Below are 26,922 nucleotides of genomic sequence, written 5' to 3'. Positions count from 1 at the left end.
CATGTTACCCTATGGGAGACATAGGCCTTGCAATAATGAAAAAATTATTTAACAGTATTTCACTATCAGGACATGTAAAACACACCAGTACATGTCCTACCTTTTAAATACACTGTAACCTGCTCATGGAGCTGCCTTGTTCCTACCTTAGGGGCGTCTTACATGTAGTAAAAGGGCAGGTTTGGGCTTGGCAAGTGGATGCACTTGCCAGGTTGAGATGGCACTGTAGTGGCAGGCCTGAGACATGTCTACAGGTCTACTTATGTGGTTGGCACAATCAGTGCTGCAGGCCCACTAATATTTGATTTACAAGCCCTGGGAGCACATGATGCACCATACTAGGGACTTACTAGTAAATCAAATATGCCAATCATGGATAAAGCAATCATACAATTTAGACAGAGAGTGTAGGAAGCTGGCCTCGTATGTGGTGAACACCTGTGGTGGTATCCCCTTATACCAGGTCCACGTATCCCCTATTAGTGAGGTGTAGACATTGTCTAGGAAGCCAGGGCTCTCTAGAGGTAACTGCGTATGAGCAGCCAAGACTTATCTAGGAGACATGCAAATCTTATGCAATACCACTACAGTCACACAACACTTACGCACATGAAAGAAACACACAGTGTTACAAAAATAAAGGTACTTTATTATGGTAACACAAATACTAAAATACTGCATCGGCAATACTCTATTAGAAGGTGAGTAAACACACTATTATATCCACATTAGAAGTCAGGAATTGGCATAGAGAGCAATAGGAAACAGCGAAATAGCAGAATAACAGTTGCAGAGCTGCCGTGGATCAGGGAGGTCCAGGGGTCTCAACCCAAGGAGGGGAGTCCCAGGTGATCTTCAGCAGTGCGGAGAGTTGGAAGATTAAGATGCAGCTCCCATAGGCAACCCACAGGCAGCAGGCACAGGAGTAGCAGTGAGGCCCACTCAGCACACCTGGGGAGGAGTCCCAAGTTGCTGAAGCAGCAGGTAGGAGACTGTGCTATGGAGGAAGGAGTGCTGGAGGCCGGGGCTACATGGAGCCTGAAGATCCATTGGAAGAAGAGTCAACAAGCCCTGGTAGCTGCAAGAGTTGCAGTGCACAGGGGTACTGTCCTGCAAGGGCTCACCATCTAACAAGTTGGATAGCTGGTAGAGAGGACCGAGGGCACCACTCCAGACCACTACTTGTGTTGCAGGATCCACGCATTTTTGCAGGAGAGAAGATCCTTGCGACCAGACGTTGTTGCGGTTGGTGCCTGTTGATGTAGGGGAGTGACTCCAAGGGAGATTTCCTTCTTTCTTCTTGTGCAGGCTGAAGATTGTCACCCTCGGAGGATGCACAGCCAGGGAAATGTTGCAGTTGCTGGAAGGAGCCAGAGAAACAATGTTACAGAGTGGAATTGTCACTGGAGTTGCAGTTTGTCGGTTTCTGGGGGGTCCACTTGCAGTCCTGGTGGCCAGAAGATGAAGTAAACAATGCAGGGGAGCCCTGCTGGAATCTTGCATGTCAAATTTGAAGGCCCACCCTGGAGGGACACCCTATATAGCCCAGGAAGGGGGATTGGTTACCTAACAGTGTGACCCTCTATCAGGAGGGGGCTATGATGTCACCTGCCTGACCTGGCCACTCAGATGCTCCCAAGAGCCTCTGTCCACCTTGGATTTAAGATAGCAGAATCAAGTGGCTACCTGGAGGAGCTCTGAGCACCACTGCTGGGGTGGTGATGGAGAGGGGAGTGGTTACTCCCCTTTCCATTGTCCAGCTTCATGCCAGACCAGGAACCAGTGGTCTCTGGACTGGTGCAAATGTGCCCTTCAAAGCAGGCCGGTGGCTTGGGGAGGCTACCCCTCCCTAGCCATGTAACACCTATTTCCAAAGGGAGAAGGTGTTGCCTCCCACTCCCAAAGGAAATCCTTTGTTCGCCTTCCTGGGCTTGAGCTGGTCAAGCAGCAGGAGGGCATAAACCTTTCTGTAGGATGGCAGCAACGCGGGCTGCCTGGGAAAACCCTGCAAACTGGTAGGAGCAAAGCTGGGGGTCCTCTAAGGAGCCCACAGAGTGCATGGAATCATACAACCAATACTGGGAACAGTATTGAGGTATGATTCCGACATGGTTGATACCAAACATGCCCAGGTTCGGAGTTATAACTATGTAGCTGGACATAGGTGGTGACCTATGTTCAGTTCACGGGTAAAAGGGCTTCCCCATACTTACGAAATCCAGAAAAATTGAGCTGGAGTTTGTAGGGGAACCTCTGCTCATGCAGGGGAGCCCTCACATGCAGGTACTTGCACCCTGCCCTCTGGGCTAGAAGGGCCTGCCACAGGGGTGACTTACAGTGACCTGGTGCAGTGGCCTGTAGTGAAAGGGTTCATGCACCTTTTCACGCAGGCTGCAATGGCAGGTCTGCAGACACATTTTGCATGAGCTCCCATGTTTGGCACAATACATGCTACAGCCCATGGGGTGTACTAAGTCAGGGACAACCACATTTAAAGGGGGAGAGCACAGTCACTGGGGTCCTGGTTAGCAGGATCCGAGTGAACACAGTCAAAACACACTGACAGTAGGCAGAAAGTGGGGATAACCATGCCAAAAGTACTTTCTTACATAGCCCCCCAAACGAAGAACAATAAGACTAACCTTGGCCAGATGAGTCCTTATTGTCTAAGTGAAAATAACTGGAGGGCACCTCTGCATTGGAGTGGCTACTCCCTGTATTATTTTCCACTATATGGCCCTTTTCCTGTGGGGAAGTGGACCACCCTATCAGTCTGGGTTTCTGATCTGTGGTAGGCCTAAACTGCGGGTCCTATAGTTCCCTAGTTGGAGGTTGTGGACTTAAGGTTAATAAAGCAGGGCTGGGGGGCGTCCCTGGAGCTCTATAGTAGGTAAGTTTTCAGGGGTGGAGCAGAGTTGCTGCCCCAAAGGTTCCATGGAAGGAGAGGTTGGCTGTTTTAAGTTCTCCAAGATAGGGCAGGGCTGCTGTTCTAGCTTAGGTTCCTTCCAGAGCGATGATTTTACCCCTAGGAGCTCAGCTGCTATAACTTTAGGCTCCTGTGGTACAGGTTCCACCCAGGGGATGGGTTCCTCCCTCAGAGGAGTGGAATTCTTATTGGGAGTGTGGACAGGAGGTAACTCCGTATCCTGCCTGTCTATGTTTTTAGGAGTGTCCTCCATTATTCCAAGCTCCAGGGTTCATTGCCCTTCTTGCTTTTTAACCTGTGTTGAGTTTAAGCTAAGGAGGTGTTTAGGGATACCCAGCTTGGCTGCATGGGCCTGAAACTCGACTTCAGTCCAAGCTGAGGATGCCAGGTCATTACCTAGGAGGCACTATACAGGTAAGTTAGAAGACACTACTACCTGTTTATGGTCAGTAACCCCACCCCAGCTAAAGTCTACCATAGCTGTGGGGAGGCCCTGAGTAGAGTTATTCACATCAGTGACTGGGCACCTGTGACCAAGTAGGTGTTGTTCAGGTGACACTAGTTTTTCAGCTACTATAGTGACACTGACACCTGTGACCCTGTAGGCCTCAGCTTCAACACCATTTATCAAGGGGTGCTGCTTGTACTTACCCATATTAAGGAAACAAGTAGCTAGGATGGCAAGGCCACTGCCACCCAGAGACAAAAGTTGTCTCAGGGGTTTCTCTATCTACCCCAAGACCCACTACAGTCCCAAAGGTGAACCCAACTACACTTTTGCACTGACCGCTGCTACCACTGTTGTTGCTACTACTAGAAGTGCTTGGGGTAATAATGGCAGTAGGGGTGCTATTGTTAGGACAAGTGCTGTCACCTGCCCTATGGCCTGGTTGCCTACAAATGTAGCACCAAGGTTTCTTGTTGGAAGAGGAAGAGGACTTGGACCCACCCCCAGAAGAGTTTTGTGGGCCTGAGAAGGATTCTTTTTTCTTTGTCCCCACTCTTGTCCTGACACTTACCTGCTTCCTTCTTTTTGTGGTCTCCCCCATCGGTGAGCCTTCCTTCTCACTCTGATTGGACCCATTTGTCTGCCTTCCTTCCCAATTCCTGGGGAGAGGGCAGATCAGAGTCCAACAGAAACTGATGCAGCTGATCACATACACAGTTATTTAAAATGTCATCTCTTATAGTTAGGTTATACAAGCCCTGGTAGTCACTTACTTTGCTCCCAGGCAGCCTTCACAGAACATTCCACAAAATCCACCCGATCTTGGGAGTACTCTTTCTTGGTCTCTCTGAAATTGATCCTATACTGTTCAGTAGTCAGACCAAAACCTTTTAACAGTGCTGCCTTCAAAACTATGTCATTGTCTGCATCCTCTTTTCTGACAGTGAGGAGTCTGTCTCTTCCTTTGTCAGAGAACGAGAGCCACAAAATTGCTGCCAACTGCATTTTGGGGGACCCTCTGTACCTTACAGGCCCTCTCCATAGCAGTGAACCAGGTGGACTATATGTAGATATCATCCCCCACCTTGTAAGGGGTCCTGCCTGACTCTGTTGTCCCTGAAACTGAAATTGAATTGCTGCCACCATGGGGGTGCTAACCCCAAGCTCTGCCTTTCTTTCTCCACTTCCAGAGCCTCCCTATCTAGGGCAAGCTGATGCTGTTGCAGCCTCGGCTTAGCCTCCTTCAATTTCAGCTGTTTCAATTCCCTGTCCAGGGAATCTTCTACTGAATTGGAACAGTGGGTCCCCTCTGATACTGAGGATAAGTGACAGTTGAAAGAGGAGAACCTATTCCTCCCCTTGGGACCCTCTGAATCAGGCCTCTAAGAGTAAAGGTGGCCCTACTAATGTGACCACCCCTTATTAATACCTACTATGCTCCTGGCAGGGCTGTGATGATCCCCAGTGTGTGCCTGGTCTATCCTATCTAGGATTAGTGGATCAGACTCTTCTTCCTCTCCCTCTTTCTGGCTATCAGCAGTATCATGATCAGCCTGGAGGAGCAAGCACAGAAGCAGACGATTGTTGGGATTCCTCCCAGTCTTCAGTTTCCTAGAGGCCCACATCTCCCTCAACTCTTGAAAAGTTAGACCCTCATACAGAGAGTCCAGGGCCTGAGAGGTGTGCTCTACTGAAGCCATGATGTCTAGCTAGAGTAGTGAAGGAGTCCCCAACTACTCTAGCACTAAACTCCCAGGAACGTGTGGAGCAAGGTCTATGCCAGGCCCATAGCTTACCCAAAACACACTGACTCCAGGCAAAAAGTGGGGGTTACCATGCCAAAAAGAGGGTGCTTTCCTACAGAGAGCTCTTGCATTTTAGCGCTGGTCAGCAGTGGTTCTAAAGCCAGAAAATTTTTAATTCAGCACAAGATCAAAACCAGGAGGTCCCTTTCTATTGCGCTCCACCTCTGTTCCCTGGGGAGTAACCTCCTACTAATAAAGGCTACTGGTTGATATAGACCCTCTTTATTCAGCTGCGAAAGCACAGCTCCCACACCATGCTCTGAGGCATCTGTCTGCACCGCAAATTCCTTGGAACAGTCAAGAGCCTTGAGCACCGGTGCTGTGCACATGGCCTCCTTCAGGGCGTCAAAACCAGTCTGGTACACCTCTGTCCAGATCACCTGCCAGGGCTATTTTCAAGAAGTCAGCTCGTCAAAGGGGCAACAATGGAGGCATACACCTTGACGATTCTTCTATAGTACCTTGTAAGACACCTCTGTCTTGGTTTGGGGCGTGGCCAAGCTAGAATGGTGTCAATCTTGGCTTGTAGGGGCACCACCTTGCCAATCCCTACCTGGTGTCCCAAGTACACCACAGACCCCTGCCCTGTCTGGCACTTACTGGCATTGATAGTGAGGTCTGCACTCTGCAGACCCCTCAAAACTTCCTGGAGGTGGTACAAGCGGGCCTCCCAGCTAGAGCTGAAGATAGAAATGTAATCTAGGTTGGTGGCACTAAAGTTTTCCTCCCAAGCCAGGACCTGGTTAACCATCCTCTGGAATGTGGCAGGGGCATTCTTCAACCTAAAGGACATCACACGGAACTCCTAATGTCCTTCTGGTGTTGAGAAGACCGAACTTTCCTTGGCCCCCTCAGTGAAGGCAATCTGCCAGTACCCAGACGTTATATCAAATGTGGTGAGGAACTTGGCAGCTCGAACCGGTCGATGAGGCCATCAGCTCAGGGGATGGGTTGTGCATCAGTCTTGGTGACAGCATTGAACCCCCGGTAGTCAACACAGAACATCAGTTTGAGTGTGACACCGGGTAAAGCAGCCTTGGGGACCAGACCAACTGGGCTGGTCCATGGACTGTTCGAGTGCTCAATCACCCCTAACTTCAGCATCTTAGAGACTTCATCTTTGATGATGTTCCTCACTCTTTCAGTCAGCCTGTAAGACTTGTGCTTAACAGGCAGGCTGTCCCCAGTGTCAATGCTGTGGGTATACCAATGCGTGACTCCAAAGAGGAGGGAGAACATAGAGGGTAACTGTCTCAGTACGTGGCAACAGTCCCTCTATTGTTCTAGGGTCAAAGTAGGGGAGAGGTTGACATCTGCCAATAACTCATCCTTCTCTTTGGAATGCAGGAGGTCGGGGAGAGATTTACTCTACTTTTCCACCCCATCATCCGTGACCAAGAGCATGGTCAACTCGGACCTCTCAAAGTGTGGCTTGAGACGTGCAGGACCCTCAAAGGGTTTCTAGGAGTCTGCATGTCCACCAGGTAGGTGACATTACTCTTGCACTCCTTCACCTCAAATGGCCCAGACCAATGGTCTTGGAGAGCACAGAGCTCTACCGGGCCATCACCCACACTTTGTGGCCAGGCTGAAACTCAACCAGAGAGGTATTCTGATCATACCAGCATTTTATGTCCTCCTGGCTAGCTTCCAGATTCTCCTGAGAGAGTTTCCGGAAGTGGGCTGTCTGGTTCCTGAAGGCCAGCATGTAACTGAATTCATCCTGGGGTGGCTTCTTAGTAGTTTACTCCCAGCCCTCCTTCACCAAACTGAGAGGTCCACTCACAGGGTGCCCATGCAGAAGTTCAAAGGGCTGAAGCCAACCCCCTTATGAGGTAACTGCCTGTTGGCAAACAACATGCATTGTAATAAAACGTCCCACTTACATGTCATAGGTTCAGAGAGACCCATAATCATGCCCTTTATGGTACGGTTGAACCTCTCAACCAATCCATTGCTTTAAGGGTAGTGAGGCGTGGTGAACTTGTAGGTAACACCACATGCCTTCCACATGGCTTTTGTGTACAATGACATGAAATTGGTATCCCGGTCAGATTCTACCTCCCTTGGGAAAATCACACGGGTAAAGATCCCATAAGTTCCCTGGCCACTGTGGGTGCAGTCACTGTCCTCAGCAGGAATGCTTCCGAATACCGGGTGGTATAGTCCACCAAGAACAGGATAAACCTGTTGCCCATGGCTGTCTTGGGATCCAGAGGCCCCACATTGTCAATGCCCACCCACCTAAAGGGGGTGTTCATGACAGGAAATGGTTGAAGAGGAGCTTTGCACCGCCTCCCAGATTTCTTGCTCGCTTGGCTGGTTTAAAAGTCCTGCAGCACGCATCTGATTTTTTTCCTCATTTGGGGCCAATAAAAGCGGGTGACAAGCCTGCCAAAGGTCTTGTCCTGACCTAAATGACCTGCCAGTGGCACATCATGAGCCAGACCCAGTAAGAAGGCTCTGAAACACTGGGGTACCACCAGCATATTGGCTGCCCCAGGCTCAGCAAACTTAGGCTCACTATACAGGAGATCATTCTCCCAGTAAATCAGGTGAGATCCAGAGGTGTTACCAGCTGCCTCGTCCTCGGCCTGTTTCCAAACACCCTCAAGAGTGGGGCACGCTTTCTGCGCTGCACAGAACCCCTCCCTGGTGGAGCCTCCCTCCCGCTGCCAATGGGTCAGCTCAGGTAGGTCCCCCAGTTCGGCCACTTCTTCCCCTGTAGATTCTGGGGCATTCCCCTCAGCTTCCTCCCAGACCGCTGGAATCTCCCGTGGCCCTTGCCCCTCCTCCTCCTGACAGGCACCTGGTCCACTGTTTCAGACTCCAGGTGGCCATGGACAGTGTTGTCATGCACACCCACCTTGGCAAACCTAACATTTCCAAGTGCAACCTAAGCTCCACCCCCTTCCAGGCGATATGCTCCAGGTCCTTCCCTAGCAGACAGTCAACTGGCATGGATGGACTCACAGCTGCCCTCAAGGAACCTGAGACCCCCCTCCCCCAGCCCTTTCAAAGGGAACCTGAACTACCAGACATTGGCGCTCACTGTTGTCTATTGCTACAACCTGGTGGACCACATTAGGGATTAACTGCTTCGCAGACACCAGATGTCAGCCGACAATTGTCATACTGTCTCCTGTGTCTCTCAGAGCTTCCAGCCACCTCCTATTGATGGTCACCCCCTGCCTGTACTTAGTGTTGTCAGGTATGAGATTTCGCTGGACCACCTCACCCTCACCCAGGAAGACTAGGGTTAGCTTAGCTGGCTCCCCACCACTGACTGGGGTCAACTCTTCCCCAAGTGCTACACTGGCCATCCCAAGAGTCTGCCCACCGTTGGGGGGCTGTGCCAGCTTGGGACTCCCCCTAAACTGTCCTTTCTATTTACAGGGAAAACACTTTAGTGTGTCCCTTTCCTGCAGGCTTTCCTGAAGGGAACCAACTCTTCTTCTCATTAGGGTTTGGGTATCCTTACCCTGGGAACTAGTTTGAGGCCCTTTTGAGAACTCCTTACTTTTATCTTTGCCCCCCCCCTTCTTCTTCTTCTGCTGGTGACCCTGCCCACTCTTGGCTGAGTCTCCCATACACAACTTCCTGTAGACCCTGGTACTCATCTGGTGGTCCACCTCCTGAGAAAGCTTCCTGGGGTCAGTAAGCCTGCTGTCAATCAAGTGCTCGCTCAGCTCTGGAAAACACAGACTAGACAAGTGCTCCCATACAAACAAATTGTACAGCCCCTGATAATCTGTTACCTGACTGCCCTTCACCCAACCATACAGTGCTCTGCAAGAGGAATCCACACACCCAAGATAGGTATGGGAATGAAGTGTTCTGCTCTCCCTAAACTTACTTCTGTATATTTCTAGTGTCAGGCCATACCTAGTGATAAGGGCACCCTTCATGGTAGTATACATGAGCTCGCTAGCTGCCTCAAGTGCCAACAAGTTGTCCCTCTCTCCCACTGTGAAGTAATTGTACAGACCTGCCCCCCAGTCTTTCTCAGGGATCCTGTGCATGTGGAGAGCAGCCTCATAGCCCTGAATCCACCTGTGTATATGTCATACTTCTTAGTGTACTCTTTCCCTAGATTCTTGGGTAGGTGCACCTTTCGCTCAGATTGCACTGATGAAATGCTGCCACCATCTGTGCTGGCCTTGCCTTTCAAGTCCAGCTCCTTTAAGCTCAGTTTGTCAGCCAAGATCATTTTCCTTTCTTTTATGGCCAGTTTGTTTTTCTCAGTTTCCAGACTGATCTTTTCAAGCTTAAATGAATGCTTCCTAGCTTCCTGCCTACCCTCCAGCTCCTCTGGGGTCAGCCCCTTTGAAGAAACACTGCTGCCTGCCCTGGAGGGTGCCTTTCTCCAAGGCAGATCCTGTTGCGCCACAAAATCGTCAGGCAGGCTCTGTTCGTCGAGATCCACACTGTCCACTTCTGCGAGCTCACCAGCCTCTGGGCCCTCAGTGCCTTTACCAGCTCCTACTTTCTAGTGAGGCCTGTAAAAGAACACTTGAACTCCTTGCAGACCTTTTTGAGGTTAGGCACTGTATAGATCTGAAACCTCTCCTGCTCAAACACTAAATATGCAATAGCTGATGATGGCTCGCCAGACTCTGATATGATTGTGCATGAAACTCATAAGGTGCTCAAGAATTCTAGAAGGCAAAAAAAAAGGCCAGAAAGGAAAAAAACAGTATGTGGTTGCATAATGGTCTGCGATATGGTAGTAGTGTACACCAATCACTGTATGTAAAGTACAAATACAAGTCCTGTCCTCATCGCTTGTTCACCCATGAGGTCTCTAATAGGCAGTGGTTTGCACCCAGTCCAAGTAGGGACCCTGACTCTAGTCAGGGTAAGGGAGCCACACAGCTAAGATAACACCTGCTCACCCCCTTGGTAGCTTGATACAAGCAGCCAGGCTTATCTCAGAGGCAATGTGTACACACACACAGTAACACAGTGAAAACACAAAAGTATCCCACACAAAATATCCAATATTTATCTGAGTAAAACAAGACCAGAATGACAAATATCCAACATACACAAGTAAAGATACAAATTTTCAAAGATTAAATCTTAGTATAGTGCTTAGAAACACAATAGCTCCACTGGGGCTATCACAGCATCTTGACAGAGTCATTCCCAACAGTCCCATGCCACACGCAAAGGTGTGCAGGCCTATCACTGAGTCGCACGGATCTCGGGCACAGTACCTCGGAAAACGATGAGGAAACAAAGACTTTGCATGGAGTCGGGGAGGTGAGGCTTTCCTGGGGCCAGTGCGGTGTGGGTTCCTTACTGTTACCAGGGAGGTGAGGCATCAGGTCCTTACTGATAGGCAGGGGAGGTGAGGTGTTGGTTCCTTATGATTGCAGGAGAGGTTAAGCGGCGTTGGTGGTGAGATGTTGATTCCTTATGACCCGGCGGGGTCAATGAATCCAGCAGGTCAAGATGCGAAGCGTCAACTTTGAGGTGTCGCAATCACACCACAGGGTCACAGGTGCTGCAGCGGACTCGTGTATCACGGACATTGGGGACACAGCACTCAAGTAACACGCTGTGGACTCAGGAGGCACTGCGGCGGTGTCGGGCCTAGGTTGCAGGTCGCAATCGTTGCAATCAGCGTGGACCAGAACTCCGGTGTAGGCAGCGACACGGAGCCGGAAAGTGGCACCAGTTCCCACATTGCTCTGGAGTCAGTGTGCTTAGTTTCTTCTTGATTGCACCAGAATTCACTTCCAAGGCACCACTTGGCAAGTCAGGACTCTCAGTAAGGGAGCCCAGGCCCTGGCAGATGAAGTATTTGATGTCCCTGATACTTCTTAACAGGAAGCAAGCTCAGTTTAAGCCCATGGAGAACCTGGAAAGCAGAATGTAGAAAGCAAATTCCAGTCATTTCACTTTTAGGACAAAAAAGCAAGCAGCAGGCCAGCACAACAAAGCAACAGGCAGAGTAGTAGCACCTCCTACAGCATCCAGCTCTTCTTCCTGTCAGAATGCTCTCAGTCCAGACGTGTGCTAACTATATGAGGTCAGACGTCCAGTACTTATACTCATTTCTGTCTCCAGGGGTTTGGAGACTGCTTTGTGTGAGGACAGGCACAGCCCTGCTCAGGTGCAGGTGTCAGCTCCTCCCACCATTCTAGCTCAGAAAGACCCATCAGCCTGCTGATGAGCCATCAGGAAATGCAGGGCACACCTAAGCTTCCTTTGTGTGACTGTCTAAAGTGAATGCACAAACAACTCAACTGTCATCCTGAACGAGACGTATTTTCCACAGACTGGCAGAGGCACAGGATGGTTCAGCAAGAAAATGCCCACTCTCTAAAAGTGGCATTTTCAAACCTACCATTCAAAAACCAACTTCACTAAAAGATGTATTTTGTAAATTGTGAGTTCAAAGATGCTAAACTCCAGATCGCTATCTGCTCCCAAAGGGAAATTACACATAAATGATCTTTCAAGGCAATCTTCATGTTACCTTATGGGCAAGATTGGCCTTTAATAGTGAAAACAAATTTAGCAGTGTTTCACTATGAGTACATGTAAAACACAACAGTGCATGTCCTACTTTCTAAATACATTGTACCCTGCCCATGGAGCTGCCGTGGGCCTACCTTAGGGGTGACCTACATGTTGTAAAAATGAAGGTTTGGGCCTGGCAGGTGGGTGCACTTGCCAGGTCGACATGGAACTGCAATGGCACACACAGGCACTGCAATGGCAGGCCTGAGATATGTTTACAGGGCTACTCATTTGAGTGGCACAATCAGTGCAGCAGGCCCACTAGTAATATTTGATTTACAGGCCCTGGGCACAAATGGTACACTATACTAGGTACGCACTAGTAAATCAAACATACCAATCATGGCTAAACCAATCACCAATACAATTGAGACAGAGAGCACATGCACTTTAGCACTGGTCAGCAGTGGTAAAGTGGCCAGAGTCGTAAAGCCAGCAAAAATGGAATTCAACACAGGATCACAACCAGGAGGTCAAAAGCAAAAGGCAAGGGGAAATCACACCAAGAGCTGACAGGTTTAACACCGCCATTAAATAATTTAGGCCCTGAGTTTGGTAATATGTAGAGGTTAACCAAAGTCATGGCAGACTGAATAGAACATGGCCTACTAGCATACTTTTTGTCCTTTTTTGTAGCATGTCAACTTACACTTACCAAATTAATCTGTAAGGTATTTGTAGTGGCCTTGTCCCGTGATCTCCATCACCCCTTCCTGCTTAGTCACACACAGATCCACTGTACATGAGACAAGTTCCTTTTGGTTACAGTGCCTATTGCTGGCAGCTCAACACGGCCATGTAAGGCAGAGCCACTCTCTACTTCAGTCTCCATGGAGCTTTGTTTTAAAGTGATGTCTTTTTCCAATGTTTAAGCTGGTAGCATTGCCCGGAGGAGGTTGGTTGTGAGTTCTTGGTTTTGACCATAGACAGACTGCTGGTTTTGACATTATTTCCGCAGTCTTAAGCCACTGATGGAATACAAACCTCTGTAGGGGGTGATTTCCATTCACAAAGAGGAACCTGTACTTCAGAGACAGCTTAAACAGCATGAACATCAGCTGTGGGCCAGATAGCAGTTCAGGACCCTGCTGCATAGCCTCAATGTCCTATGACTTTTCTTTTGAACTGAATCCCCTGTCGCTTTACAGGGCTGCTGCTGCAATGAGAGTATTTTGCAATTGAGACTACAGAGATAGAGGTCTGCTATCATTTGCAAGCCTCCATCCTTCCATTCCGAGTCAATTGTGAGAATTCGCAAAGAAAATCCTGCCTCGTTAATATATATAAGGCAGAAAATTTGGAAATCCTTCCAATTGGCCATTTAGCATTGTGATTAAATGGTAGGACCAACACAATGCACATAATTAATTTTGTTGCTTCAAACACTGTGCAAAAATAATATGTTTGCAGGAGTTTTCTCCAATCATTATCACATGCCATCATTATAAGGAACAGTCTCAGATCAGGTCTGTTTGTTGGTACGTTATATGCAACTTGTCCTTCTTTAAATATTAAGTCTTGTAAATATTCATTTCTAGTGGGACCTGGAACATGTTGCTGTCCCAGACATGTCCCTATTTATATGTACAAATGCAGTCGTTCTTAATCATTTGACTTCTGTGGACCCCACTAAAGCACTACTGAAAGTAGGGTTGTAGGTTCTACCATTTGAACCGCAAAACAATATCCAAACATAAAACAAATACAATTATAAAATATGTTAATTAATTCACAAACAAAAACATATGCAAAAATAAAAAACTTAATCTGAAGGTTGGAGCTTTACAAAATATAGTTTTAGTTCTTATAGATGAAGTGATATGCTAGGCGTTAGCATATCACTTTGTCTTTTTTGCTCCTAAGTCATGCTCGTTTTTTGTCAGTGCTTAACAGTGTTTCAGTTGAGACCACCAGTCATCCATAGGAGATCCCTTTTGCTGTACTAGCTCTGCCCCCCCCAGTCAAACTAAGAATACCAATATTTAACTTTTAGCATTAAATTGCAGACTCCTTTAAATTTACAAAGTGTTTCTAAACTATCAATTTTTAACTTTTTTAATGTATTTGTATATTTTGTTAATCTTCTAATAATATTTAATTTTCCTAACAGTTTTGGACCCCCTGGGTAGGCATTGCGAGCCCCAGGATAATAACCTGTCCTACGTTCTTATGTGTTCGGGAGTGGCAGTCCCAAAGTTGTACCTTTGAAAGCAGAGGGTAGATAGGAAGAGTATGGAAACGCGTCCCTCCTCAATTAACAGAAGATTATCACTGGAAAATTTAAGTTATGTTTTTAAAGTGTTAAAAAAGTTTCAGAACATTTTTATATATTTAGATTACAATGAGTATGGTGTACCGAGTTCTGTTTAGCTAGGGAAAATGGTGAATTGAACCCAAGTAGTATTTTTAGTGCTGCCCGGCTTTTACTTTAATTAAATATATTTGCTCATGTTCAGATTTCCGTATGTACTTCACTAATTTATAATAATAATAACTTCCATCTTTTCCTTACTACAGCCCTGCTTATTAAGCGGACTGCTATTGCTTTAACAGACATTGGTCGCTTAGCTTTTCGTAACTGAGCTGACACTAGTCAATAAAACGTTTAATAAAAGTAATGGCTTGTCTGCTTTTACTAATCATCCATGTCACTACCTGCTTGCTATCCTGTTATTGTCTTTAGAGCGATTTGTCCAAAAGAACCAAGCCTGTTCTCATGAAGAAAAGATACATAATCTCGATAAAGACAATACAGAAAAGGCCACTGATCCACTGCTTGAGAACAGTGGCCTGCGAACTCTCACCGCGGGGCCGATAGAAGCTGTACATTTAACAAACCTGGTTGAACAGAGCACAACATCTGTTTCAGATGATGCCGATGAACACATTCTCCACAAAGACGAAGATGCAAGGAGTGGAACATTCAACGCCATTCACGAAGAAGATGAAAAGTTTATTGAGAAACCTTCAGAAGAGGGAGAAGAGAAAAGTGGAGATGAAGAAGATGAACTGGAAGAGGACGCAGAAGAGCAGGAGAGCGTAGAAGATGGAGACAAAACAACAGAATTAGACCAAGCAGAGTGTGAGCTCAGTGCAACTCCAGCCCCAGAGGAAGAATCAGAGTCTGTGCTGGTGTCAGATGAAAATGAGCATTGTAAGGCGTCACTGCAAGAAGACCAGGACCACATAGCTGATGCAGATGAAGAAGAGACAGCAAGCTCTTCCAGTGCAGATGACAAAGACCAAGAGTTGAACTCGCCAGCTGTCCCTGTGGCGGGACACACTCAGAAGAACTGCACAGTGCTACTTGAAAGGTAAGGTTGAGAAAAGTCAAAAAGCTAATTGTAATTGCATCAATTTTAGTGGGCGGTGTATGGGTGATCAAGATGAGCACACAATGCATTACAGTAATTAGTTCAGTGGAGCTAGAACGTGCGTGCCCATCGTATATCCGAGATGGCTCATCCCATGCAGATTTTCAGGATTTCCACCTAAAGTAAACATGAATGTAGTGAATCAGAATTAAAGCCAGCTACATAGCATTTGGTGGTCCTGAAAAAGAGGCATGCATTTGGCCCCCCGGACCTATGTTCGGCACCCCTTATCTTGAGTATTGCCAATGCATTTCCATATACTCACCAGTGTTGCTCACATTTGTATATTTGTAGTAGAAAGTCAAAATAATTTAACCCTCTTTTACCTTACACCAACAATGAACAAAGAATACGTACATTGATAAAATACAAAATGTGCAATGCTTTTTATACTTTGTTTTAAATGTATGCAGCGGGTGGGTTTGCTGTTTTTCAAACGTTTGATGGCGACAGTAAATCTTTCCCTATGACTTTTTAAAAGTTTGTGACTTAGCTCTTTGAAAAATGTGTAGTATGTGTATGGGTCCTACATTAGAGTTTTGGGACGCGATCCCCAGCTGAGTGTATAAGAGAATGACTGAGTTGCCTCACTTGTTCTATGAAATTTCCCTTGTTTAAGCCAGACAAGCATGCTGAGGCAGGGCTAAAAGACACACCTAGCCCCAGTTACTTTTTAAGGCCTGGACAAAGTGGGCAATTATTCAGGGCCCCACCTTCCAAGGGACATCCCTGGTAAAGTGATTGAAACAGACTGAATAACCTTTCTCCCTCTCTCTCAGCTTCTGCCTCTATTTCCCTACATTATATCTCACCTCTACATCTGACCCTGTCAATTTCTACCTATCTTCACGTCTTCACTCACAACCTATCGAACTCTCCTTCTCTTCCTCGCCCACTTCTCGCTCTGTCATATATATCTCCTTACCTTTCTCACCTCTTGTTACCTCTGTCGACTTCTATGTTTACCACCTTATAACTGACTCTCCGCCCCTCTGTCTACATTGCCTCTTTCTCAATCTCTGATCCTTATTTCATCTTCACCTTGTATACTTCATCTCTCTCTCTCTCTGCCTCCCTATCTTGTAACTAGTATTTGTCTACTTTGTCACTAAATCACCACTATTCTTTGTGTCTCATTTCTCCATCCTCTATCTCTGGCACTGCTCTTTCCCACACTGTACCTCTCTTTCTTGGCCTCAAATGTAATTGTGTCATATGTCTCTCCTTCACCTCAGCTATTTCTACCCCACCCCTCTCTCTTTACCTATCTCTCCCTCCGTACTACTTTTCGATACATCTCCGACTCTTACTTCGGTCTCCAACTCTGCTCTTTCCACATCACCTCTGTCTACATCACCTCTTTTTTCAATAGATTTCCCTCTGCTCACCTCTCTCTACCTCTCTGTAATGGCCTAAATTCTCTATCACTCACTGTACCTACCGCTTCATCTCTACCTCTGCATCTCCTGTCTGTATACATCAACTATCTCTATATTCAACCCTTTGTCTGTACGTCACTGCTGTTTCCATCTCACATCCCTGTATCTTTCCTCCATGTCCTTCACCTCTCTCTCAGCCTGTCTTCTATTTACTTACCCTCTCTTTCTCTCTACACCGTCCCTCTCCCTGTCCCTCTGTTACCTTTCTAGCACTACCTCGCTATTCTCTACCTCACACCTCTCTACCCTATATCTCCTGCTATCCCCATCTCTCTCACTACCTCATATCTCTCTACTTCATCGCAACCTCTTTTTCACGATGAAACCTCTCAGTTTACCTTACCATTTGTTTGCCGCCTCACCTTTTTACGTCCCCTATCTCTTTTACCTCTGTTGCTCCTACCCTAGTTCTCTTACTACCATACCCATTTCTCAATACATCTCTTTCACTTCCTGGATCTGTTTGTCTCTGTTTGTTATTACATTCTCCATTCTATCGATCTATCTATCTATCTATCTATCTATCTATCTATCTATCTATCTATCTATCTATCTATCTATCTATCTATCTATCTAACTATCTCACGTTCCTCTCTCTACACCACTGCTCCCTTTCTGCCTCTGTTTCAACCTCACGTCCCCCTCTCAATATCACTACTCCCTCTCTGCCTCTGTTTCAACCTCACCTCACCTCACGTTCTCTACCTCACATCTGTCTCTGCACCTCACTTCTTTTCTCTTTCCAGTTCATCTCTCTTTCTTTGTCCCCTCTCTTTACCTCGCAGCTCTTTAAAATGTACTTACTACCTAACATCTACCTGTCTCTGCCTTTGTTGCTCTCTTACTCACCTTTCTTTCTATTGTACCTTTCTTTCTCCTATCTTCAGCCCTGTTGTCCCTTGCCATCCTTTACATTTTCCTCTTTCTTTAGCACTCTACCTCACTCTAAGACCTTTCCTGTCTCTCTACCGCTGATTTTCTACTTGCTTCTTTTTCTCGTCACCTTTTTGTGTCTTTCTTTTGGGCTACCTACATCCCTCTCTTTTACTCTCTTCTCTCCCTAGGACCTCCAGATCTCGGTCACATCTCTATCTCTACCAACTTTTGTCTCTACTTCACCCTTGTCACTAGACCCTTATCCATGCCAGTTTACCGCTCTGTCATTTTCCTGTCTCTTTCCCCTTCCCATTTCTCCTGCTCAGTATCACCAGCGGTAACTCTCCAGCCATCCTGAAAGTGGAGAGGAGGAAAACGGAGGGAGAAGAGTTTTAAGAAGAAAATTATTGGATTTCACCCGATAGAGTGGTGACAGTCCTCAATCCATTGCATCGATAGTCCCCGTTGCAATAAGACTGCCAGTTTTGAGAGGGGCTTCATTGATTGTGAATATGCGAGCTAAAATTACACGTGCTGTGTGCATATACGCCACTAAATATAAACAAGTCACCCTTACCGTGTCTTAGCTACAAACTTAGAAACAAGTTAAGACATTAACCTTCGTATAAAATATTGTTGCTTTATGACACAAATATAGACCGAAGCACACATACAGTGTTTTTATCAGTGTAGGTTCAAGCTTTCTTTTGGTACGCTTTGACTGGAGAAAGAACACCTGGCAGCTTGAGCTTTTGGCTCTTTTGCGTGCCAGTGTTTCTGAAAGTTAAATAAATAATTCACTAGTGTTTGCCAACAAGAAGGCTTTAGTTAACTGAATATAGTTAACAAGAGTCAAAGTTGTGGGGAACAGACTTACACAAAATAGGTTTTGTCCCTGGCCCTAAGAAATCTTGAGTTGGCATGGCCTAGACCTCGAAACCTGTACTGTGGCATAAGATAAATAACAACACGGTGCAGAGGTGAATCTGTTTTGTCTACCATAGCATTTGACCTGAAAGCATCCCTCAAACCCAAATACTATAGCATCTAGTACAAAATCCCCCTGCATAGACATTTCAGGAGGATCTCTCGCATTCGATGTGTGCTATGCACTTCAGCACACATGGACTACATGTGTTCTTTGAAGAAATTACAACAATTTCCGTTGTTAACGCTGTATTCAAGAATGCAAAGCCCGGTCTGGCTCACATCTTGCTCGACCAAAACTAACAAGCAATTGCAATGCAAACGGTCTCGCGTTTGTTGAGCTCGAGCAATTAGCATTGTAAACTCCTAACCGGACTTTTCTTGCCACATAAATTGAAAATGAAAATGAAACAGTTTCACATAACTAACTGGACTTTTCTTGCCATATAAACTGAAAAGTAAAAGTTTCACATAAGTGAGCTAACGGCCGCTATCAGCGCAAAGTAGACACACAAACGGGAATTACGGGTAGTGAAACCTATAGGCAAAAGTGCAATTATCTACGTAACCAGCAAAAGTGCAATTAACAATGCAACAGGGTCGATGTCATGCAAAGCGCTTGACTTCTGCCAAATGAGATCGCGCTGCGAAAAAAAGAGAAAATGTAGTCCACAAACCGGACGGAAAACAGCGAGCCTCATATGTTTTCAGTACTTGTTCGCTGCGCTCGAGGCGGGCTAACCATCGGAAAAGTCATTATGTTTGCATGCCTTCCACTAATGAAAGCAAGCAGATTTTAAAAGGCAAGCCCATGAACCAATGAAAGACACTGACGTGACATGGGCGTTGTTTGAAGCCCAAAGAGATATAACAACACGGAACTGAGTGCTTTGTGCCCGCCCGCCAAAAGCAGGGCAAAGGCTTAGTGGTGTATTTGGGGATGTTGCAGAACAGTATTGATGACATTGGATTCTTGGTGGGGAAGGATACCAAAGACAGAGAGCCGTACTTTAAAAAATGCTTCCAGCTCCTAAGGTTGCACTTAAAGGGGTTAAAGCCAAGATTTGTAGCTTGGGGAGGATGAAGCTTTGAATCATCTGATCTAAATAGCAGAGAGGGCTAATTCCTGGAAAATCCGAGGTTCTGGCAACCAGTGCTTAATTTATTAATGAATAAGTGCCACGCCCCAATGTTTGCTCAGAAGCCCACAGCTGGTGCTATTGAAGGTCAGGTTGCCAAATACCAAGGCTGAGTAGTTTTGTGTTCACCTCATGCCTCATTAATCCTCCAACAGTCACTCCCTGCCTCCAGGGTTGAAGTGGTATATAGGGCAATCCAGCAGTGCCTGATGGCCTGCTCTGACAGGTCAATGTGTGAGCCGTTTATTTTACTATTTATGGGTCTGTTGTATAGTCGGATGGGCCTTTTGTCTGTGGATTTTCCTGCTTATTACCACACACATTGCCTGCAGTAAGCACATATGCATGCTGTCTCCCATACATCACAAAACACTGATACAACGTGTTTTTACAAATGTAAAACTGCCTTGATTTGCAGACGTGGGCCATTTTTTAATCTGTCTGACTCTTTAATAGGGACCATTTTTATTTTGGTGTCCATACCTATTTTGTGTCCCAGTCCGACCCTGCTGCCTCTTTATCTTATGATGGAAAACCTAGAAAGGGGAGGAGTCCATATAACCCTCTAGAACCTAGGCTTTACAACTAGAAAATCAAAAGTGAAAATGTAAGCTCTAGCAGTGTTAGAAATGGGGTCTTTGGTTGACAGTCAGGTTACCCCCTGTTCAAGCAAGGACTCTCACTCTAGTCAGGGTAAAAGAGAATCACCCTCAGCTAACCCCTGCTTACCCCCTTGGTAGCTTGGCAGAGCAGTAGGCTTAACTTCAGAGTGCTGGTGTAAAGTATTTGTACCAACACACACAGTAACTCAATGAAAACATTACAAAATGACACAACACCAGTTTAGAAAAATAGGAAATATTTATCTAAACAAAACAAGACCAAAATGACAAAAATCCACCATACACAAGTCAAGTTATCAATAAAAATGCGAAAAGAGTCTTTAAGTAGTTTTAAACACACACTAGCGCTGCTAGAGTGAAAATGTACCTGGTGCGCGTCAAAAATAACCCAGCACGGGTGGGTGTGCGTCAAAAATAACTCTGTACGGCGGTACGTGAATCGAAAATCCATTCTTCGATTCTTCGGTCGCGTTTCCTGCGAGCGGCGTTTCTCAGCTGCAGAGCCGGCGGCGCGTCGTTTTTTGAGCCGCAGATCGGTTTCGCATCAATCTTTTCCCCGCACGGCGCTCTGTGCGTGGATTTTCTTGTCTTTAGGCTGCCAGCTTCTCCTTTCAGGGTCCCAGCAACTGGATGGGCACCACAGGACAGAGTAGGAGTCTCTCCAGAGACTCCAGGTGCTGGCAGAGAGAAGTCTTTGCTGTCCCTGAGACTTCAAACAACAGGAGGCAAGCTCTAGATCAAGCCCTTGGAGATTTCTTCTCAAGATGGAAGGCACACAAAGTCCAGTCTTTGCCCTCTTACTCTGGCAGAAGCAGCAACTGCAGGATAGCTCCACAAAGCACAGACACAGGCAGGGCAGCTCTTCTTCCTCAGCTATTCAGCTCTTCTCCAGGCAGAGAATCCTCTTGGTTCCAGAAGTGTTTCTAAAGTCTGTGGTTTTGGGTGCCCTTTTTGTACCCAATTTCTCCTTTGAAGTAGGCCTACTTCAAAGTAAAGTCTCATTGGAATGTGAAATCCTGCCTTGCCCAGGCCAGGCCCCAGACACTCACCAGGGGGTTGGAGACTACATTGTGTGAGGGCAGGCACCGCCCTTTCAGGTGTGAGTGGCCACTCCTCCCCTCCCTCCTAGCACAGATGGCTCATCGTGTGATGATGGTTTAGGGGGGTGTATGGGTATGTGCAGTGGGCATGCTTTAGTGATCGGTGTCCATGCTTTGTTGTTGCATGCAGGGCTTGGGGTTAGGATGTGTGGTTTGTGATATTGGGACATTTGTGAGGAGTAGGAGTGATGGGGGTGAGGGTGGGGGTGGGGGTATGTGCTAGCATGCAGGTAGGGTGGGGGATGTAATAGTTAAGATTTGTCTTACCAGAGTCCATTCCTCCACCTACTCCTGTGAGGCCCTCAGGATGCAGAATCGCCAAGACCTGCTCCTCCCATGTTGTTAGTTGTGGGGGAGGAGGTGGGGGTCTGCCGCCAGTCCGCTGAACCGCCAGGTGGTGTCTTGAGACCACGGAACGCACCTTCCCCCGTAGGTCGTTCCACCTCTTCCTGATGCCCTCCCGATTTCATGGGTGCTGTCCCACTGCGTTGACCCTGTCCACTATTCTTCGCCATAGCTCCATCTTCCTTGCAATGGAGGTGTGCTGCACCTGTGATCCGAATAGCTGTGGCTCTACCTGGACGATTTCCTCCACCATGACCCTGAGCTCCTCCTCCGAGAACCTGGGGTGTCTTTGCCGTGCCATGGGGTGGTGTAGGTGATGTGTGGGGTGGAGTGTGGGGTGATAAGAGTGCTGATATGTAGTGGGGTGTTGTGTGAGGTGCGTGGAAGTTCTGTGGGTGATGGTGTTGTGTGCCTGTGGATGCTGTTGTTCTTGCTGGTGCTGTCTCTCTCTGGCTTTCGTTCATGAATTGTTGTCGTAAGGGTTTGTGGGTGACGTGGGTGTGTGTTTTATATTGTATTGGGTGTGTGGGAGTGGTGTGTGTATGTGTATCAGGTGTGTGTATTTCGAATTGTCCAATGTGGTAGTGTTTTGTATATGTGTGTGTATTTTGAGCGCGGCGGTATGTACCGCCAATGGAATACCGCGGTTGAAAGACCACCACGTGGATTCGTGTGTCATGATAGTGTGGGCGTATTTCTGTTGGCGTGACGGTGGAGGTTTGGTTTTCGCCAGTTTATCACTGGCCTTTGGTGTGGCGGACTTGTGTGGGTGTCTAGATTTTGGCGGATTCAGAACTGTGGGTCATAATTGCTGTGGCGGAATTACGCGGCTGCGGCGGTGTGTTGGCGGTCTTCTGCACGGCGGTAAGCGGGATTTACCGCCAATGTTGTAATGAGGGCCATAGTGTCCTTTAAGAGTATTCAACTCTTTCCTAAATTGGAGCAGGATTAGTGCTGTTCTGGTGCATAAGGGATGCCGTTCCACATACTGGGTGCATATATAGAGAAGGTCTGTTGTCTTGTTTTTTTCTATTTTGCTCTTCCTTGCCTCCAGTGTGATGGTATCCTGGCTACAGGTCTGCCAAGTGCCACCAGAGATGGCCAGGTGGTCAGCCGGATATGCTGGTTGCTGGAGTTGATGGCTTTGCCTCTGATGGAGTTGGTTTAGAAGTGCGTACCGGAAAGACGAGCCAGTGGATTTCTTCAGGCTCAGGACAAGACATGCTGTGATTTGCAGGATGCTCTTAAGGGGGCAGTATGGGGTCTGGGAGGCCACAAAGCAAGGTTTTGCCACCATCTAAATGCAAAAGTATGGGGTCTTGAACAGCAGTTCTGAAATTAATTTATGGGAGGAATGGTTTCATTTTCTTCAGTAGAGATGGCTGATACTAGGCCAATTTTGTGTTCTCTTGGACATGTACAGGGAGTGCAGAATTATTAGGCAAATGAGTATTTTGACCACATCATCCTCTTTATGCATATTGTCTTACTCCAAGCTGTATAGGCTCGAAAGCCTACTACCAATTAAGCATATTAGGTGATGTGCATCTCTGTAATGAGAAGGGGTGTGGTCTAATGACATCAACACCCTATATCAGGTGTGCATAATTATTAGGCAACTTCCTTTCCTTTGGCAAAATGGGTCAAAAGAAGGACTTGACAGGCTCAGAAAAGTCACAAATAGTGAGATATCTTGCAGAGGGATGCAGCACTCTTAAAATTGCAAAGCTTCTGAAGCGTGATCATCGAACAATCAAGCGTTTCATTCAAAATAGTCAACAGGGTCGCAAGAAGCGTGTGGAAAAACCAAGGCGCAAAATAACTGCCCATGAACTGAGAAAAGTCAAGCGTGCAGCTGCCACGATGCCACTTGCCACCAGTTTGGCCATATTTCAGAGCTGCAACATCACTGGAGTGCCCAAAAGCACAAGGTGTGCAATACTCAGAGACATGGCCAAGGTAAGAAAGGCTGAAAGACGACCACCACTGAACAAGACACACAAGCTGAAACGTCAAGACTGGGCCAAGAAATATCTCAAGACTGATTTTTCTAAGGTTTTATGGACTGATGAAATGAGAGTGAGTCTTGATGGGCCAGATGGATGGGCCCGTGGCTGGATTGGTAAAGGGCAGAGAGCTCCAGTCCGACTCAGACGCCAGCAAGGTGGAGGTGGAGTACTGGTTTGGGCTGGTATCATCAAAGATGAGCTTGTGGGGCCTTTTCGGGTTGAGGATGGAGTCAAGCTCAACTCCCAGTCCTACTGCCAGTTCCTGGAAGACACCTTCTTCAAGCAGTGGTACAGGAAGAAGTCTGCATCCTTCAAGAAAAACATGATTTTCATGCAGGACAATGCTCCATCACACGCGTCCAAGTACTCCACAGCGTGGCTGGCAAGAAAGGGTATAAAAGAAGGAAATCTAATGACATGGCCTCCTTGTTCATCTGATCTGAACCCCATTGAGAACCTGTGGTCCATCATCAAATGTGAGATTTACAAGGAGGGAAAACAGTACACCTCTCTGAACAGTGTCTGGGAGGCTGTGGTTGCTGCTGCACGCAATGTTGATGGTGAACAGATCAAAACACTGACAGAATCCATGGATGGCAGGCTTTTGAGTGTCCTTGCAAAGAAAGGTGGCTATATTGGTCACTGATTTGTTTTTGTTTTGTTTTTGAATGTCAGAAATGTATATTTGTGAATGTTGAGATGTTATATTGGTTTCACTGGTAATGAAAAATAATTGAAATGGGTATATATATTTTTTTGTTAAGTTGCCTAATAATTATGCACAGTGATAGTCACCTGCACACACAGATATCCCCCTAACATAGCTAAAACTAAAAACAAACTAAAAACTACTTCCAAAAATATTCAGTTTTGATATTAATGAGTTTTTTGGGTTCATTGAGAACATGGTTGTTGTTCAATAATAAAATTAATCCTCAAAAATACAATTTGCCTAATAATTCTGCACTCCCTGTATAGAGAGTGAGGTTGTTGTCTAGCTTGGATCCAAGAGACTTGATGTTGAGGGAAAGTTGGGGTTTGAATTAATCTAGGTTCCTGTCATTCTGCCAGGTTTGCATTATTTTCTGCTTGTTTTCTATTGCTGGCAAATAAAAAGAAATTATGTTTTGGTGGGGTTGAGCTTCAAGTAGGTACTGGATATTAATGTATCGATGAGGGGGAGCACGTAGTGTTTGAGGCATTTGATGTCTAGGGAGGAGGAGACCTTCAAATACAACTGTGTGGGAATTTTGTTGCTGTTATCAGTGAGTAGGTCCCTAAAGGGTTACATGTAAAACCTGAAGATGACAGGGACAAGACCAAGGGAACTCCACTAGTGAAAGTGATTTTTTGTCACCTGGGGGGCAATTTGAATTAACTGGTGTTGGTCGGATAAGTAGGAGAAGTACCAGGAAAGGAAGTTGCTAGTGAGCCCCAGTCGAAACTATAAGGTATACATGAATGTGGAGTGTCGGAGGTGGCCAGAATATCTAGCAATACCAGAAAGCAGTGGTCATCTTTATCTGTTTTGTGCTCTGGAGGACACTGTATAAGTTACATGATGTAGCTGTCTCTGTGCGGGAGTATGATATGACATCAGATCAGTAGTTGTGTAAGAGATGGTTAGTAATGATATAATCTTGGAGATAAGCTTAGACTACTTTTGCGCTGAAGTTGCTGATGAAAGATAGATGAGTTATGGGGTGGTCATCAGGTTCTAGTGTGGGTTTCTTAAGGAGTGGGATGATCTGGCCTGCTTTGAGACCTCTGGAAAGATGCCTTGAGTGAGGGAAGCATTGCCAATAGTGGTTAGGTGTGAGAGAGCTTCCCCCAGGTAGGGCTTTGATAAAGGAAGTGGCAATATATCCTCTTCATATGAGGTGCCCTTTAGGGAGTTAAGTATGTCAGTGAAATCTGTGAACGGTAGGGCATTGAGGTATTGTGAGTTTCTCTGAGAATGAGCATAGGAGATGAATCCGGCTTTGTGCCTTCTATATGCTGTTGGATCTTTTGTACTATGTACAGAAAATGTGGGTGGTGGCATTGCACTGCAGCGTAATTGGGTCATGCAGGCGGTTGTTGCAGTGTTTGATTGTCTTGCAGATTGGTGTGTTAGCATCTTTGTTGATGGTGTTGGTATAGTACTTGTATTTGGCTGATGTAATAAATGTTTCATCGGGGCATCAGTAAAGTAAGGTCATTGGGAGTTCTTTTTTGTCCTCTTTTTTGTGTGTGAATTGGATGGCTTTTTGTCAGTGAGATCTTTGGAGTACAAGGGTGCTGAAGGTTTCGGCCTGCACTTGCGTGATTTCTTTGGAGTGGTGGTGTTCATATTGTCTTCCAGAAAAGTTTTGAGTTGACATCTTACATGAGTTTTAGCTTGTCAATGTAGAAGTCTTTGAAGAATCTCAAGGTCTGTTCTCTTTTGGGCTGGCTCACTGTATTGGATGGAGGATGAGTAGGTTAATGGAGACAGCAAGGTAGTAAGATCAGTCCACGGATATTGGAGGTGTGCATTGGATGGTTGTAAATGCCAGGAAGACTAGGTCAAAGATGTGGCCATTGGAGTATTTTGATTGGGTGATGTCCTGCACTATAATAAAGGTTCAGAGGTGTGTATTGTGCTACCTTTATGCAGATGTTTCTGGCAGAGTGGTGTGGACATGTTGGACGGAGGAAGTGGTGAGGAGGGCTTCGAATTCAACAATGAAGGTCCTCATCTGTTCAGGGCGCGTGGGTGTGAGGTGAAAGATGGCAGATTGAGTTGCAGAGTTGAAAAATTGAGTTGAGGTTCACTTGGTTGACTAGTCTGCAAGATCAGGAGAAGTTATGGATGATAGCAAGACCTCTGTGGAAACTATGCCAACAATGACAGTGTATTGAATCCAGTCCAGAACTATTGTCTGTCATTGTTTTGCTAATAGATCGTGAAGTACCATTCCTTACATTTTGAATGCATGTTGTATTGATGATGATGATGATGACAGATTGAATGGTAATTTGCCTGGGTTGAAAGCTACAAAAATACTTATTAGACACAGTAGGGTCCTGTAGGCACGTAGGACTTTAAGACAGACTAGGCCATTTGAAGCAACAGGGTCCTTGACCTCTGCAAGATCTTTCTGTGTAGATACTCACTACCGTGGCAGTGGAGCAGGGATTGTGGCCCTTTGTCTTTCCTTGCTATATCAGGACTAACCAGGTAATGCCCTTGTCTGTGTCTGACCTTAAATGGGGCTGGCAGTTGACCTGTGTGGGCAATAAGATTCAGGTTGTAACTACAGTGATCTAAGTTTCTGAAGAGGTGAATGCTGGGAAATGCAATAATGTCAATTCCCACAGAGGTGAATGTAGTACAATTAGATACTCTTTTCTAACTT

The 26,922-nt window shown here is 46.3% G+C and overlaps 1 protein-coding gene across 3 annotated transcripts in view; it reads left to right on the top strand.

Annotated features, from left to right (window-relative positions):
• MYLK4 (myosin light chain kinase family member 4) overlaps positions 1-26,922 on the top strand; it is a 608,560-nt gene that overhangs the window by 434,421 nt on the left and 147,217 nt on the right. For 2 of the 3 annotated variants that reach the window (XM_069217896.1, XM_069217880.1), the window contains exon 3: positions 14,394-15,024. In XM_069217896.1, the coding sequence (XP_069073997.1) occupies positions 14,394-15,024 (631 nt within the window). The remainder of the gene's footprint in view (positions 1-14,393; positions 15,025-26,922) is intronic. The other variant, XM_069217890.1, reaches the window with a different exon arrangement.

This window comes from Pleurodeles waltl, chromosome 2_1 (assembly GCF_031143425.1).
Source record: "Pleurodeles waltl isolate 20211129_DDA chromosome 2_1, aPleWal1.hap1.20221129, whole genome shotgun sequence".
Classification (NCBI taxonomy): Eukaryota; Metazoa; Chordata; class Amphibia; order Caudata; family Salamandridae; genus Pleurodeles; species Pleurodeles waltl.
Note: the sequence above shows the minus strand (reverse complement) of the source record. Positions and strands in the feature narration are given on the sequence as shown.